At 56.5% G+C, this 15781-nt stretch overlaps 1 protein-coding gene across 4 annotated transcripts in view; it reads left to right on the forward strand.

Annotated features, from left to right (window-relative positions):
• The first annotated feature begins 2069 nt into the window (after positions 1–2069).
• Positions 2070–15781, forward strand: part of ZCCHC24 (zinc finger CCHC-type containing 24) — a 62376-nt gene continuing 48664 nt past the window's right edge. For 2 of the 4 annotated variants that reach the window (XM_057530936.1, XM_007184201.3), the window contains exons 1-2: positions 2070–2500; positions 14580–14780. In XM_057530936.1, the coding sequence (XP_057386919.1) occupies positions 2255–2500; positions 14580–14780 (447 nt within the window). In that variant the 5' untranslated portion in view covers positions 2070–2254. Of the gene's footprint in view, positions 2501–4728; positions 5424–6971; positions 7201–14579; positions 14781–15781 lie in introns of those variants that run through there. The other 2 variants (XM_057530937.1, XM_007184202.3) reach the window with 2 other exon arrangements.

Raw genomic sequence — 15781 nt, forward strand, 5'->3', positions numbered from 1 at the left:
TACCTAGTGGTACCTGCTTGGCCCCTAAAGCAATTTGAATTTGCAACCCATACTAGGGAAAAATATCAGCACTTCAACATAACAGGACTACCCTCGTCCAGAAGGAGAGTGGGGGCCAAAGACAGGGAGTTCTGGGCTGGTGCTGGGAGCCTTGGGGTCTCCTCTGGGCTCCCCAACTTCCTGTGCAATTGGAGGATGTCCCCTCTCTGACCAGCAATTTTCTCTGTAAAATTTAGGGAAAGTCTAGATCGGTGGTTCCAAATCCTATCCAGCCCCCCACCTTGGAACCTTAAAGACAGTATCGGAGTTCCAGAGATGACCCCAAATGTTTCCAAAAGTAAATGGCTATAACATTTATTCCTAACAAGTGTGTACCTTCTCTTTAAACAAATAGGTTTAAAATATAAAGAGTACTGTAGAGATGTGTCTCGGATGAATAAAAATATTAAGATATGATTGGTGTGTGCGCTACCATTTGTCCTAATAATCACAAATTGTTTGATAGACAAAATCTTTGAAAACATGATCAAATGAGACAGAAGACAATCCAAGGGGTACTTGCTTGGTGACATGGTTGGAAAGGGTAGCACTTGGTCATCATTGAAGTCCTTTCAGGTCCAAGCATCCACAGATGTGTGTCGATGCCAGTCGTGGGAGAAATCCTCATGGAGGGGGTGGCGGAGAGCTGACCCTTATGGAATATCTTCTGATTACTAAACTCAAACTGGTAAGCTCACAAACATCCCCAGAGGTGGGACAGTGACCCTCCCCATCTTACAGAAGAGAAAACAGGTTTATTCACAGAGGTTAGGTGCCACGCCAAGGCCACTCATCTGGAAGGTGGCCGAGTTGGCATTTGAACGCCCGGGGAAATGGCTCCAGAGCCAGGTTTGAGGTTGGAGAGGCGACTCCGGCCCCCTCCGGGCACCTCGCCGCTAGGTCCCTGGCGCTGGCGCAGTGCAGGTGCCCGAAGATTACCCCAGTCTGAGAGGGTGAAGTCCCCCTGGAGCTTCGGGGTGTGTTGGGCGCAGGCGGAGGCTGGGGCGGGGGCTCCCCTCAGGCATACTTGGACTAGCTGGGCCGTCCTGGGGCGGTGAGTGACAGTCGTCTTCCCCAGCTCCCCCAGACCCATCTAGGGTCCTGGCGACCCGCAGAGGCACCGGGGTGGCCTGGGGCCGGGGGTCCGGGCTGAGGAAAAGGGCGAGAAGTGAGGCGGACCCAGAGCAGAAATAGGAGAAGAGAGAGGGGGAGGGGGAACGAGGGAAGGGGGCGGGGAGTCCTTCCTGGGACAGGAACCCAGGCCCCCCTTGGCTGAGCCGACCTGCAAAGCGATTCTGCAGATGGAAGGAATTAAGTGGGAGGGGGAGGGTCCTTCGATGATAGCGAGGAGAGGGAGGGAGATGTGTGTGTGTGTGTGCGCGCGCGCGCGTGTGTCTCTGGGCCTGAGAAGGGAAGGAGAGACACATCAGACTAGACGAAAGTAGAAAAGATGAGAGGCAGAGACAGAGACAGAGTCGGAGACAGATCCACAGAGAAAGACGACGAGACCGACAGACAGATGATGGACACAGGAGATGTTAGTCTGAGAGAAAGGAGAGAGTATGTGGAAGGTAGGAAAATAGGAAAAAAACCAGTGAAAATGAAATAATTGGAAAGAATTTGTAAAGAAAGAGAGACAGAAGAGAGCTGAGAGCAAAGCGAGACGGGATTGATCAGGCCCGGGCAGCACTGAGCTCCTGTAGGGTGGGGGAGCTGGGTTGGCCGCACGGAGGGGGCGGGGCCTGCGAGGGGGCCGCCCATGGGCGGGCCCGCACCGTGCTACATATGTAGATGAGCTCTCTTTCCCCGCTCACCCCGCCTGCATCACTCTATATTCAATGAGACAGCCAATGGAGAGCGAGGACGGCTCCAGGAGGGGCGGGGCCTCGGGGAACCCCACCCCGGGAGCGGCCGCTGAAGGGGTCAGAATTGAGGCAGATAGCGGTTCGTGGGGCGGGGCGGGCTGCTCGGAGGGGGCGGGCCCAAAAGTTTCCTGCCCAACTTTCGCTGCCTCCTTCCTCCGCCCGCGCGCTCTGCGGCTGCAGTTGGGGGGAGGCGGCGGCGGCGGCGGCGGCTGTGGGCTGAGCGCGGGGTGCAGGCGATCGCCGTCGGGGCTCGGGCGGCGGCAGTGGGCGCAGGCTCCCCGGTGCCCGCCCCTCCGCTCCGGGGGGGCGCGAGCGGGCGGCCGGGGGGGGGCCGGCACCGCCGCCGCAAAATGAGCCTGCTGTCGGCCATCGACACGAGCGCCGCCTCGGTGTACCAGCCGGCCCAGCTGCTCAACTGGGTCTACCTGTCGCTGCAGGACACGCACCAGGCGAGCGCCTTCGATGCCTTCCGGCCCGAGCCGCCCGCTGGTGCCGCGCCCCCAGAGCTGGCCTTCGGCAAGGGCCGCCCAGAGCAGCTGGGCTCGCCCCTGCACTCCAGCTATCTCAACAGCTTCTTCCAGCTGCAGCGCGGAGAGGTGGGTGCCCCTGCGCGCCCCCGCCCTCAGTCGACCGTGCCGGGCCTTTTCGTATCTGCCCGGCTCTTCCTGGCCTGGCCCCGGCCCGGCTCCGTATTGCCCGGCCCTGCTTGGCTTTGCTTCGCTCAGCTCTGCCAAACTCGCCGCCCGAAGTCCCCGGGGCGCCGGGAGCGCGTCACCTCCCCGCTGAGCCCGGCCCGGAGCTGCTCAGGCGCGGGCGGGGCCCTCCTGCCCTCTCTTCCAGCCCGGGGCGCCCTGCTCCAAGGGGACTGGGGGGGCCCGGCTGGGAGGGTGGGTTCCGGATTCTCTCCAGACAGCCGGGGCGCGGCCTGTGCAGGGAGCCCCTTCCAAGTGTCCTTCCCACGCCCAAACCCATCCCCCTCTCGGCCACCGCTGGCTGGGACGGAGAGTGTAGATTCTGCTCCGAGTTCCTCTGGAGGGGCCTAAAATCTTTTCTCCTCCGACTTCGGCGGTTCCCGATCCGAAGGGCACACTGGAGAGCAGTGACTAGCCCGGAGAATTTTTCTGCTCTTCTCACACAGGGACCCCCAGATACATCCTCCAACCGCTCGCCCTCCCCCAGCCACATAGGAAGTGGTTTTTGAGGGCCTGACCCCACAGACTGCGCTGTCCCCCGCCCTCCCAGCCTGGAAGGAAATGAAAGGGAAATCCTCTTGAGCTCTTGGGAGGGGGGCTAGATAGGGGGAGAGGTTCCAGCTGCCCAGTGCCTTCTCCAGAAACCTGGGCCGGCTGCCGTTGCAAAGTCTGCCTGTTGGGTGGATTCAGTTACAGAATCCGAGGGGCAGTGCATCTTCCCCCAGCTAGATAAATACAGATTGCCGGGACCTCCCAGCCCCTTTGAGAGGTCTTCAGAGCCTTCCCGAATACCACCCTCTCTGGCTTCAGCTGGACTCCTCCCGGGCCCCACTCCCACTTACTCCTGCTTCATTTGGGAACTGCAGACACCCTTCTGTGGCCTTCACTCACTCTCCTTCTGGCAGCTCTCTCTGCAAAAGTGCAGGGGGAAGGGGCAGGGCAGAGGACACACATGAGGGGAACTTTCCTTCTAGACCTGGGCACACCAATTAGTTTCGGGAGAGTCAGAATACTTGACAGTTTGTGGGAGAAGGCCTGTGTATACACCAGTGTGCTGGGGATGGAGGTGGGGAAGACAGAGGGTCGCCCTTTCTGGCCCCATAATGTGTTCCCCTCTGCCATTATTGACTAGGGGAGACATGGACATGTAAATCGCTGGCCTGAGGCCTAGAGTTGGGCCAATGGCAGGCAGCAGAGAGAAGGCTGGTTGACCTGTGTTGGGCTAGTCAAGCATAGCTGGGGGAGATGAGTCTGGAAAGCACTCTTTGGTGCCAGGCGAGAGCATTTGTATGCCAGAGCTCTTTGTAAACTGTAAAGCACTCTCTCCACGTGAGGAATTGTTCTTGGCTGGGAATCGTTCTTTCTTGTAAGAGACTTTGCCGCCTCTTCAGGGAATGGCTTCTGTGACCAAGGGCTTTGGAGGACGGTGCCTGGGTCTTGACAGTTGTTTGTTCTCTTACCAAACATTTGTTGAGCTCCATGTGGCCCCCTGGGGATTCCGCCAGAGTCTCGTGGGGGCCCCAGATTAGAAGACAAACCCATGTGAAGGGTGGGTGGTTTCATGGGGGTCCTGTGGGAGCCCAAAGGCAGGAGGGTGACCATGACTCACAGGTCAAGTGAGAGTCCCCTAATCAGCCTCTACTGGCTTCCCTCTGCTCCCACCCTATGGTGGCCTTGTTCCACCATGTGGGTCTCTGCTAAGATGGCCTGGGAGTTTGGGGCCATCAGGAGTCCCCTGTGAGGGTAGGCTGTTGTGCCTCCTCTTGGAAATTTCTGGCATCCAGGATCCCACCCAAGTCTCAGTGAGACCTGCCTTCTGTCACTTCACTGCTGTTTACCTTTATGTCCTCATGAAGAGGCACATTCCTTTGCTGGGGCCACTGTAGAAGGAGCTGGTAAAGGTTATCTAGAGCAGTGGTGGAAAAAAGTCTCTCATGGTCTGACTTTGGAGGAACCCTCGTCTCTGTCTGGGCCTCAGTTTACCTATCTGTAAAATGTAGTCTCTGCTCTCCCCCAGGGGGATGTGTATGGGATTTGAGAGCTGTACAGGAGAGGATGTGCCTACAGACAGGCTGGGTTAGGGAGGTAAGAGGGGCTTCTTCTATGCTCATGGGCCACTGGCTTCCTTGCAGGGGCTGGAGGACTGTGCCTGTTGACTTCCGGAAGACTGTCTTGGCTTCAGACTCACTCGCTCTCACCCCCCACCCGCTTTGCCTCCTAAACCCTCTTGAAGCCCCAGCTGTGCTCCTGGGGACAGGCCTTTCCTGTGTCCAGGGCTTAGCTGGTGACCTAATATGGCTCCAAAATAGCAACTGGTTGAGAAGACAAGAAAAAATACCCCCCACCTGAATGCCACCAAGGGGCTTGTTGGACAGGAAGCAAGTCGTGTGTGGGCTGGAGGGGACTCTACGAAGGGACCCAGGGGCCCAGGAGCGTCGCCATTCTGTGCAAAGCCTGGCAGGCCTGGTGGTAGTGCCTGCGGATGTGACTTGCATGCTGACCGCTGACCACGGCCTGTCTGCACTGGTCCCTGTGCCAAGGGCCCACCCCCTCCCGCACCACCCCAGGCTGCTCCCACCACAATAGCAAAACACCATGAATGCAGCTGGGCTTTGGGCAGGGGGGAGGTGTGAGGACATGGGGGCACAGAAGCCCATTGTGCCCCGGAACCTCAGCTCTGGAAGCTGAAGATAAGCCAAGGGTTCTGAGTGGAACACTGGCCCTGGGAGCAGAGAGGGAGATGGCAGAGTTCATGGGCAAAGTGCAGGAGCAGACACCAGGATGCGGCTCGGATGCTTGTGCGGACTCCTTGGCGTCTCAGTTTGTGGTAAGGCTGCCAGGCCAAAGCACACACAGGTACTCTGCGCAGTTTTTTAAAAGGCCTCTGGGTCTAGAAACCGGGCCCTGTGAAACCCTCTTTCAACCCCTGATCTGTGAGCCCTTCCTGTCTCTCTCCAAGTATCCGAGGAAGCCAGATCTTAGAGGGAGTGGAGGGTGGGTGGCATGGAGGGGGAGGGGGGTCTTCCCTGCCAGGCTTTGTTTGGAATTTAAATTCACAGCAGTGTGGGGACTGTGGGACTCCACCTCCAGAAAAGTAGAGTTACCCCATGTTGAGCATTAGCTCTCAGGAACCTCAGAGGGATGCCGAGAGCCCCTCCCGGGTAGTCCCTGTACCCCCTCAAAGGAGATGTAGCTGTCCCACTCCAGGTCAGATGCTTAAGGCAACTGTTTTCTTTCCCTCTTCCTCCAGGGCCAGATGTGGCTTGAAGATGTGGCCCTACTGTCAAGTGATACTTTGTGGAGGTTGTGGGAAGGGCTTTGGGGTCAAATACATTTGGGAAACATAGCGTACTGTCCTTCCTTTGGAAACGCACCATGCTAACACAGTAAAGGCTCTGAGAAGTCCTGCAGTACAAAACCTGCTAAGCTTTCTTCTTCAACCCAACATTTTGCATACCTATTTGACTGGATTACATTTTTGGCACAGAACACATGCCAGTGTTCTTCTGAACATCTCCAGGCTCAGAGAATGCTCTGTCAAAGCAGACCTCTTTCCTCAAACCGTAGGAGGCTCTTCGGGGAGCTGTTAACCCAGTTGCCCTCCTGGGTCCCAGTACTATCTTCTGTAGCACTGAGGACACCCTCCTCTTTGCAGCTCTGGTCTCATTGGAGATTTGAGAACAGCAGCAAAGGTCTCATGAGGCTTACCAAACAGGGCTTCAGGCTCCGGCACACACAGGGCTGTTAGAACACAGAGAGGGGTGACCTCAGTGTCCTGCTTTAAAAGGTTCCCAGGTATTAGGGACTGTGCTTTCCCCAGGTGCGGCTGAGCTGAGAGGCTGCCTGAAAGTGTAGAACAAAGCCACATGTCTGCTCGAGGGTGGGAGTTTGCCTCGCTGGGGCTGAGTGGGCTTCAGGAACTGAAATTTGTTCCCAGCAGCCTTTGTGGTCTGTGTGGGGTGGTGGGGGGCAGCCCCAGGGCCGGGGAGGAATGGCCATTCCAACCCAGCTGGGAGCTTGGGAGGATGCCCAGCTCCCTCTGGCCAGCCCTGGAAAGCTGAGCTCTGAGTCAGGCAAGGGGGACCATCGTTCGCGGGCCTGTTGGCTGAGGTGGTCTGACCCTCCCTCCATCAAATTAAATTGGCTGGGCGGGCCTAGACTCAGAGGGGAGACCACACCTCGTGGACCATCTGAGTCAGGTGGGAGGGAGGGAAGCAGGCAGCATTAGTAATAAGGAATTAGCAGCGGCAGAGAGCCAGGCTCTGTCAGCACCAAGAGAAGGGCCCTGTGGAGAAGATGGCCCTTGAGTAGCATTTCTTACTCTTGGTGGTGCTTTATTCTTGGCATCTTTTTCTTCATGGCTCCCATTTTACAGAAGAGAAAACAGGCCTGGCAAGTCACCCAACAAGACAGCGGCAGAGCTAGATCTAGCAGTCTTCTCCATCCCACCTACAGTCATCTCTGTGGCTCGTCCAGCTGGTGCGGTTGGCTTTCGCCTGGATCCTTCACTGGACGCCAGTGCAGGGCAAGCAGTAACCAGGGTGTTCTGTCAAGCCTCAGTGTCTTGGATGTTTTGTCCCCGATCTCAAACCTTCTGAGGAGTGGTAGGCATTGGTCATGGGTTCTGGGTTTCCTGTCATGTCCTTGCTCCAGGATGGGGCTCTGTGGGATGTGAGTCCAAGGGTGGCCTGGCTTGGGAGAGGCAAAGGAGATGGACACTGAGCACTTCCTAGCACTCCTGTCCCATAGCATCCACTGCGTGCCGCAAACCCATTGTGCAGATGAGGAAACTAAGGCTCTTCAAGAGGAGGAAGATAGAGTTAGGGACGTCTCAGGATGCTTGGTCTGTCATGTATGTGTGTGTGTGTGTATATGTGTATGTGTGTATGGTGGTGATGTATAATCTTTTTTTTAAAAATTTGTTTATTTTTGGCTGTGTCAGGTCTTAGTTGCGGCACGTGGGATCTTTTGTTGCAGTGTGCGGGCTCTTCGTTGTGGCCCTCGGGCTTCTCTCTAGTTGTGGCGCATAGGCTTCTCTCTAGTCGTGGTGCGTGGGCTCAGTAGTCGTGGCATGTGCGGGCTTAGTTGCCCCGTGGCATGTGGGATCTTAGTTCCCTGACCAGGGATCGAACCCACATCCTCTACATTGGAAGGCAGATTCTTAACCACCGGACCACCAGGGAAGTCCTAGGTGTTGTATAATCTTTATTCTGTCCTTCTCTGGCCATACTGGTCCACTTGAGGTTTCTGAAAACACCAAGCGCTCCCATTCCTCTAAGCTTTTGCACTTGCTGTTGCTTCTACTGCTTCTAATGCTATTGACTGTCCCTGTATAACTGACAGATTCCAACTTACTTCTTTATGGCACCAGTGGATGTCTCTTCTCTGAAGACTTTACCTCGCTGTCATGGGGAGCACACCTCCCTCCAGCTTCCGTGTCCCATGACAGCTGAGTGGTACATCCTTCTGGTAAAGCATGTCTTAACAATCAGTATTTCTGTGAAACATGTACCATATGTGTCTGTCTCCATAGCTACGTTTCAACACTCTGAGAATAGGAATCCTGTCTTTTTCCATTTCGTAATCACAGCATCCGATGCTTAGTCAGTGCCTGGGACAGACTAGGTGCTCAGTTAACATTCACTAGGTGGATGGGTGGATGGATGACTTGGACTCTCTCCTCCTCTTCCTTCCCCAGACTTGTGACTATTGTGAATGCTTTCCTCCGTCTCTTAACCTCTTGTTTTATCGCACAGAAGAAGTGTTTATGGATTGCTTGATAAATTTTAAAGAGCTGACTTGGGAGTCATGAAACCCTATCCCTAGAGAGTGGGTCCCAGCAGAAGCTTAGGTGTGCTAACAGTTCTTGACCTTCTTTGGCTATGGACCTCTCTGAGAATCTGAAAGCAGCTCGAATTCCTCTCCTCAGTGCCATGCACATAGCACACAAGTACATGCACACGCAGAACTCACATTTGCATGTAATTTCAAGGGGATCATGTCAACAGTGGATCCCAAATCCAGGCCCCCTACTGTAGAAGCTGCAAACCTCAGTGGTACCCCAGACTGGCTAAATCTTAGGGACCTCTAGTCCTCTAGTTCTTGGATCCATGCTTTCTGCTTTGATTTAGTGAGTATATTCTAGAAGCGAGAGGCAGCCTGGTCCCCAGTGCTTATGCTCTAGCTGGGCAGCAGGCACATGGTTGTGAAACGTGAACACCTACCAAGTGAGTGATGACCTGGGGGGGAGCAGGAGGGACTGAGTGGGGACGGGGAGCCTCCCCTGTGTCTGTTCTGCTCTGTCCTGCTGCCACTGTGCTCCTCCATCCCCTGGTCCTTTCTTTCCCCATTTCTCTCTCCCAACTCCCCCTACCAAGAAGAACACAGCCTGCTTATTTAAATTTGAATCTCTCATCAAGCTCTGGCTGTGTCCGGGGAATTGTGTTTTGCATGCCCCGGGTGAATGGGACTCTAGGAGGCAATGGTGCCCTTGGGGGTCCCGAGTGGGGGGATTGCCACCTCTCTCACAGTCGACCCTGCCACGTTCTTGGCCCACAGGTCAGCTTTGGACCTTGGAAACAGGAGCAGAGCTGGGGTCTGACTGTGGCTAGGGAAACCCTCGGTCCAGGTGTGGCTTCACTTTCCCATCGGCCAGCTCCAGCCTTGACAATGGCTGTCTCCTTCTGTCCCTGCGCCCAGCCCACATCCGCCCCTGCTTGTGTGTATAGGATGTGTTTGTGTTTGACCCTGCGGGCCGGAGCCCCAGATAGACCCCAGCGGGTAGAAGAAGTGCAGATCTCTTTGGAGAAGGGGTAGACTCATTTGTGAGATGAATGGTTTCTTGTCCCAAAGAGAGGAGTGTGGGTGTGTATGTGTGTGCATGTGTGTGCGCGCGTGTGCGTGTCTGTGTGTGTGTATGGGGGTGGCTTTTGGGGATAAGAAAGCAGTGTTCAGCTGATGAAAGAGCCCCCACAGAGCTGAGGACTAGGACCAGAGAATTCCTCCTCCAGGGCCGTCTCAGGCCCAGGGGCAGCAGGACTCAGCATTTGCTTTGGACAGACCTCCTTGGACGCTGCCCGCTGCCCACTGCCACTGCCATGACCTTCCCTGCTGTGCTGCTCCCGCCTCTGCCTGCTGACCCTCTTCTCTTCTTGCACCTATCGCTTCTCCCTCTGGGCTGCCCTCGGAAGCTTCTGCCCACCTGCCCTAACTCCTGCCTCCCCCCCTCCCACTGTGCCCTGTTTCTGTCCTGGGGGGACAGCCAAGGGGGAGCACAGCTTGTCAGGTTGAGTCAGCCCTGGAAATCTCCACTTGTGTATCCCAAACCCCTCAACAGAACCACCAACCCCGGGGCCCAAGCCCCGCAAGCAGCCCAGAGAAGCTGGTGCCTCACCTTGCCAGGGCTGAGGGGCTTGGCCATGTGATGTCACAGGGCCTCTGTGCCAAGGAGGATGGTCCCCGCCAGGTGTTTTATGCTGGGTCCCCTTCCTGTAGGGGGAGCCAAGCCTTGGAGGCCATTCGGGGGCTGAAATATAACAGGCCAGCAGATCTGGGTGTGACTGTCCTCTTAGCCACGTGCTGGCTGTGTTTCCTTGGGCAAGTTACTCAGCCTCGCTGAGCCTCAGTTTCCAGTTCTATAAAATAGGACCAGTAAGGCCCATCCAAACAGTGTTCTTGCCAGGGATGAGACTAAGAAAGGGAAAGGATCCAGTCAAGTATCTAACACAAGTAGGATGAGAATAAACTATAGTATCTTCCCATCTAACTTTCTCCAACAGCCAAGCCAGAACCTTGGAGGAGTTCCAGCAATGGACAGGAATCTGATGCTTTGTTCCCCACATGTGGCATAAGGATCCCACGCTTCCTACTAGCTGCTGGGGTCACTGACCCAGGGGGGAAGGAGGGGTGGTTTCTTCCCCCAGGCTGGTGATCTGGGCCCAGATAACCCAGAGCCACGCACTAGTGGGGCTGCCCACAACCACTGCCCAGAGCAGCTAAATCTGAGGTGAGATCACCCTCCAACTTAGTCCGTGGGAGCTCAGAGACCCTGACCTAAATCCTTCAAGGTGTTGGGGCATCCATACCCTCATCTGTCAAGTGGAGCTCCCTTCCCACCTGTGATTATTGCACACAGGACAGTCATGGGCGTAGGGAACAGTAGAAACAGTCTGGTCTCTGGGGCAATGGAGGGTTGCAGAATCTTTGCCTTCGGGGATGTCCAGCCTTGTGGAGAGATGAGGAGGTATCACCATGTAAAGAGATTAGAGAGAGACATCAGAGCCCCTTCAGGCAAGGGCAGGGGAGTCACAGGGTGGTCCCCACCCCAGCCTATAGCACAGGGCTATGGCCAGGAGGTCGGGAGGCCCCTGGAGGGGGCTGGGGTCTCTGTGGCCAGTGGGGCCTCAGTAGCACCTGAACCTGTGCTTTTCACACCGTCCCTTGGAGCCCAGGCCTGAGCAAGAAGAAGGGGTGGGTTCAAGGCCACACCACTAGAGTTAGAGCCATGGCCAAGAGCCCGGTCCTGGAGGGGTTTGGACCCAGAGTGGGCATCCCAGGGGTGGACAGCAAGTGCAAGCCTGGAGGGAAAAGAGCGGTTGCTGGTGGGACACTAAGGGGAGCAGCCTCGTTGTTGCAGAGTTAGGGGCTGACTGATGAAGGGGAGCCCTGCCCAGCCTTGCCCTCCAGCTACAGACGGCAGGACTTGGGAGAGGTGGTGCCCTCGTGGATGAAGTGCCCTCTGTGGACCAGGCTCTGGGGGCATCTTTCAGTACCTGGAGTCTGGACCTTGAAGAAGCAGGCTGGCAGGGATCATCAAGTTTGCCCTCCTTCCCTGGTCCATGTTACATTTTACACGTGGGAAACCCAAAAGGCCAGGGCCCCGGCTCCACAGACAGAGGGAGGGAGCTCTGTGTGTCCTGGCCTCTGCTCTGGCCAGTCCCCACAGGCCGTGGAAATGTCCGAGAGACCAACTTGCCTTTCACCTCGATGGCCTGAGCTCCTCGGGGCTTCGGAGAGGAAACAGCTTGCTGCCCCACCTGCCTGTCCAGCCGGCCGGCAAGCAGGACTCCTGGCCCTTAGGCCTGGCTGTGTGCTCTGGTCTGTGCCCCCGGGCCTCTCTGGACCTCAGTTTCTCCATTGTAACTTGAGAGTGAGGTTGGGTCAGTTGACTGTTCCGCCTTTCGTCCTTTCGTGGTGTCGTCTTGAATGGTGGCCGGGGGAAGGGAGCTGGAGTGCCCGTAACGGCCAGGCCAGAGCACACAGGTCGGCGATGAGGGGAGCTCTGGCTTCGCTTCTCTGACCCCCAGCTGCCTGTGTGACCCTCCTGAGGGGCAAAGCTATGCCCCATCTGAGGCTATGGGGGGGATGTCAAGCTGCCAGGGAGAGGACAGCCTGCTCGGAGGCCTCTGGCTGCCCAGGGACACCCACGGGGCCACCCGTGGGCAGGGGTGTGTGGCCACAAGATGGGGGAGAGGTTTTTTCAGGGTGTAATTAGTGCTCTTCTGGCACCCACCAAACTTCCCCTTCCTCTTGACAAGTTGCTGCCAAAACAGCCCTGATTCCTGTGGACTTGCTTAAATCTTATCCAGAAAAAAAAAAAAAAAAAAAGAAAAGAAAAGAGAAAGAAAATAAGAGGGTTGTTATTTGTGAAATTGCATTTCCCAGCCATGAGGGTGAGTCACACCATTTGGAGCTTCAAGTTTCTTGTTTGGATGAACTTTTCTCTGGGAGGCTGGGGCGATACTGCCCTCCCCCAGACCAGTTCTGGTGGGGAGAGGTCTAGAGACAAGCTAAGGAGAGATCTTGATAGTTGGAAAGTCCAGGTGCTCCCAAGGCCAGGTAGGGCTGGACAGGCTGTACCTGAGCTGCCCCAGGGGAGCTTTAAAATGCAGACTTGGGCTTCGGGGAGTTAGTGTTTAACAGGGACAGAGTTTCAGTTTGGAATAATGAAAAATTTCTGGAGATGGATTGTGGTGAGGCTTGTACGATAAAGGATGTGAATGTACTTAATGCCACTGAACTGCACACTTAGAAATTGTTAAAAGGGTAGGTTTTATGTAATGTATATTTTACTGCAATGAAACAATGCAGTAGATTTTGGGCCCTCATTCCTAGGTGACTGCTTTGGTAGGTCTGAGGTGGGGCCCAGAAAACTGTATTTGTTAAAAGTGTCCCAGGCCATTCAATACAAGGTTGGACACACTCATCTAATCTGTAAAATGGGGACAGTGACATAGAGCTGTGGTGAGCGTCATCTATCTTAACACGTGTAACGTTTCCAGCACCAGGGACATTAGAGTGCTCAGTATATGTTACTATTATCATCTAATCCCACTTCCTTTGGGACCCTCCCCACATCCTTTAAGGTTGTCCAGTCTTGGCTCGCATACCTCCAGGGATGGGGGACCCTCTGCCTTTCAGGATGGACCATCTGGGGCTATCTAAGAGCTGGAGAGTTGCCCTCAGACTTGATGCAGGTTTGTGTGGGATCTTCCACAGTAGCCCTGGGCAGTGGTAGAGCAGAGATGGTCATTAGGACCCTTTGAGTGCATTGCCCAGTCACTGCAAACTGACTGTGTGTTGGGCCTGGCTGCCCTGGATGTGGTGTCTCTGTCTTTCCTTCCAGATCCCAGGCTGTGGTCCAAACCTACATGGGAGAGAACAGAGGCCCAGAGAGGGAAAGGGCTGGCCCAGGGTCACATAGCAGGGTGTCCAGGGAGCCAAGAAGAGTGAGGGCTGTGTCCTCTAGGGAGGAGTGCCAGACCCCCAGAGGCGTACATGTGTGAGGGGTGGGATCTGTCCTGGTTGGACGAGGGGTGTCTGATCCCCTGGGGCCAGCTCTCAGCTCACCTCCCTCCCTTCCCACACTGAGGGGACACAGAAAGCACTGTCCCTACCCCGGGCTCCTTCTGTCCCATCTTTGTAAGGGAGCCTGAGGCAACTTCCTCTCGGTGGCTCTCCTCCCCTGTGAGCCTGGGGACCCCCAAGAACAAGGCTGTGTTGTCTCTCCAACAAGGCTCCCCAAGGTCTGTAGTTCACTGCTGGGGTTCTTGGGCACCTTAGCTGGGGCCAGGTGTGCCCAAGCCCCGTGCCCAGATATGTCATCAGCCTCCTGGGGAAGCTGCCTCTTTCCAGCCTTGGCCTGGCCCCAGGAGAGGGGCCCATGGCCATTCCCTGCCAGCCTCACCGCAGGCCCCACCTTTGCTAAATTCCAGTGTGCCTGGCCGCCCAGAGCCCGTGACTCCTATAAATAGAAGCTGTATACACCAGGAGGGGGCCTGGGCCGCGTCTGCTTTGAAGCCAGGCAAGACATCTGGTTCCTGTCAACTGGAGGTGGGAGAGGTGAGAGAGGTGGGCCACTTCCTCCCCGGGCTTCCAGAGAGCTGGCCTGGGCCGGGACGAGGGCTCCCCGGAACACAGTGTGCACAGGCCTCGGGCTGCAGGAGACCAGACGAAATGCTGGACTTCAGTCTCCTCTTCTGTATGATGGAAACAATGCTGTGAGCTGATATCTCAAGTCACCCCACTAGGACGTGGCAGAGCCCCAGCTCTAACAGGTTGCTTTCTGCAGTACGTCTTACCCCTGGCAGTGTGTAGAGAACTAATGATCATTGTCATTACCATCACCATATACTGAGTGCTTCCTCAGCGCCCGGCAGGAAATAAAGGGCTTTACATTCTTGGCCTCACGTTAGCCTCATAGAAACCCTTGGAGGTAGCTATTGTTATTCCCATTTACCGGATGGGGCCACTGAGGCTCCGAGTGGTTAACTGGCTTGTCCTTGGATGCACAGCTAGAGGTAGGACTTGAATGCAGCCTCCAGGAAGCTGGAGCCCGCAGGCGGCTGAAGGGTCACTATGAATTCGTGTGTGTGTGTGTGCGCGCGTGTGCGTGTGTGTGTACGGGCCTGTGGAAGTTCCCAGGAAGCCAGAGCGGCGCAAGGGGCCAGGCCTCCAGAGCCCTCACAGCCTCTGTCCCCTGCAGGCGCTGAGCAGCAGCGTGTACAAGAGCGCCTCGCCCTACGGCTCCCTCAACAACATCGCCGACGGCCTCAGCTCCCTCACCGAGCACTTCTCCGAGCTGACCCTCACCTCTGAGACCCGCAAGCCCAGCAAGCGGCCCCCGCCCAACTACCTGTGCCACCTGTGCTTCAACAAAGGACACTACATCAAGGACTGCCCCCAGGTAAGGCAGCCCGGCCCCGGTGGGGCTCAGGGCCCCTGCTGACCTGTGGCCCGGCCTCCGTGGGGAGAGCAGGTGGAGTAGTCCCCCCAGGGCCCCTTCAGCGAGCGCCTGGCCCCGTGGCTGCTGGTCGCCACCTTTTTGTCCCCTCTGGTTTTTCTGAGGTAGGCTGGCTGGTATGGACGGGACAGAGCCCCCAGCTTGGTGCTGCACTGGCCGGTCAGCAATCTGGGTGGGGGACCCCAGAATGAGGTTCTGGGCCTTGGAGTCCCCCCAGTCGTCCTGCCGAGGTGGGTCCTGTTACCGTGGGGCAGGAGGGGGCCAGCAGCGTCTTCACAGCTCTCCCGAGAGCCCGCCGCCTCCCGCTCACAGGGAAGGAATGTGGGCTCTGGGCCAGGGATCCAGATGTGCGCCCCCTCCCCCAGGCCCCGCCTCTGCCTCCTCTGCAGCCTGCTCCCCTGAGGGGGAGGGGGCGCCCTGCCCGCGCCCTGTGCCCCCGGGATAGGTCTAGGTGAAGGCCTCGGGCACCGTGGGCTGGGTGTCGCTCCCTTGGTGTGGGAAGCGGGTCGGGAGACCGAGGCGTTCAGGAGCAGCCCCGTCTCTCACCCGGTGCTTTGCCACGACAGGGTGGGGCTCCGGGGGGCAGACCCCACTCACCAGGCGACCCTGACTCTCTGACCAACATGGCTGTGGAATCCTGGGGAGAGAGAGGTTAAGAGTTGTGTTAAATACCATACGAGATTATCAGTGATTTTTTTTTCCCTATTGATTTTTTCATACTTTCCACTGTTTTTAGAACGTGGTACTACTTTTATTTTGTACGTGTAATGGAAATGGAATCCTGGAAACTTAGAAAATCCGTGTAGGCTTGACCTCCAGATGTTGGCAGCCGAGGGTGTGGCTGGGCAGGACTGGGTCCCTCCAGGACCGGCGGGAGGTCGAGGTGCGATTGCCAATCACCGCTCTTCTCAGAAATGACCGTGCCATGCCTCAGGTCCTTGGCT

This window comes from Balaenoptera acutorostrata, chromosome 16 (assembly GCF_949987535.1).
Source record: "Balaenoptera acutorostrata chromosome 16, mBalAcu1.1, whole genome shotgun sequence".
Classification (NCBI taxonomy): Eukaryota; Metazoa; Chordata; class Mammalia; order Artiodactyla; family Balaenopteridae; genus Balaenoptera; species Balaenoptera acutorostrata.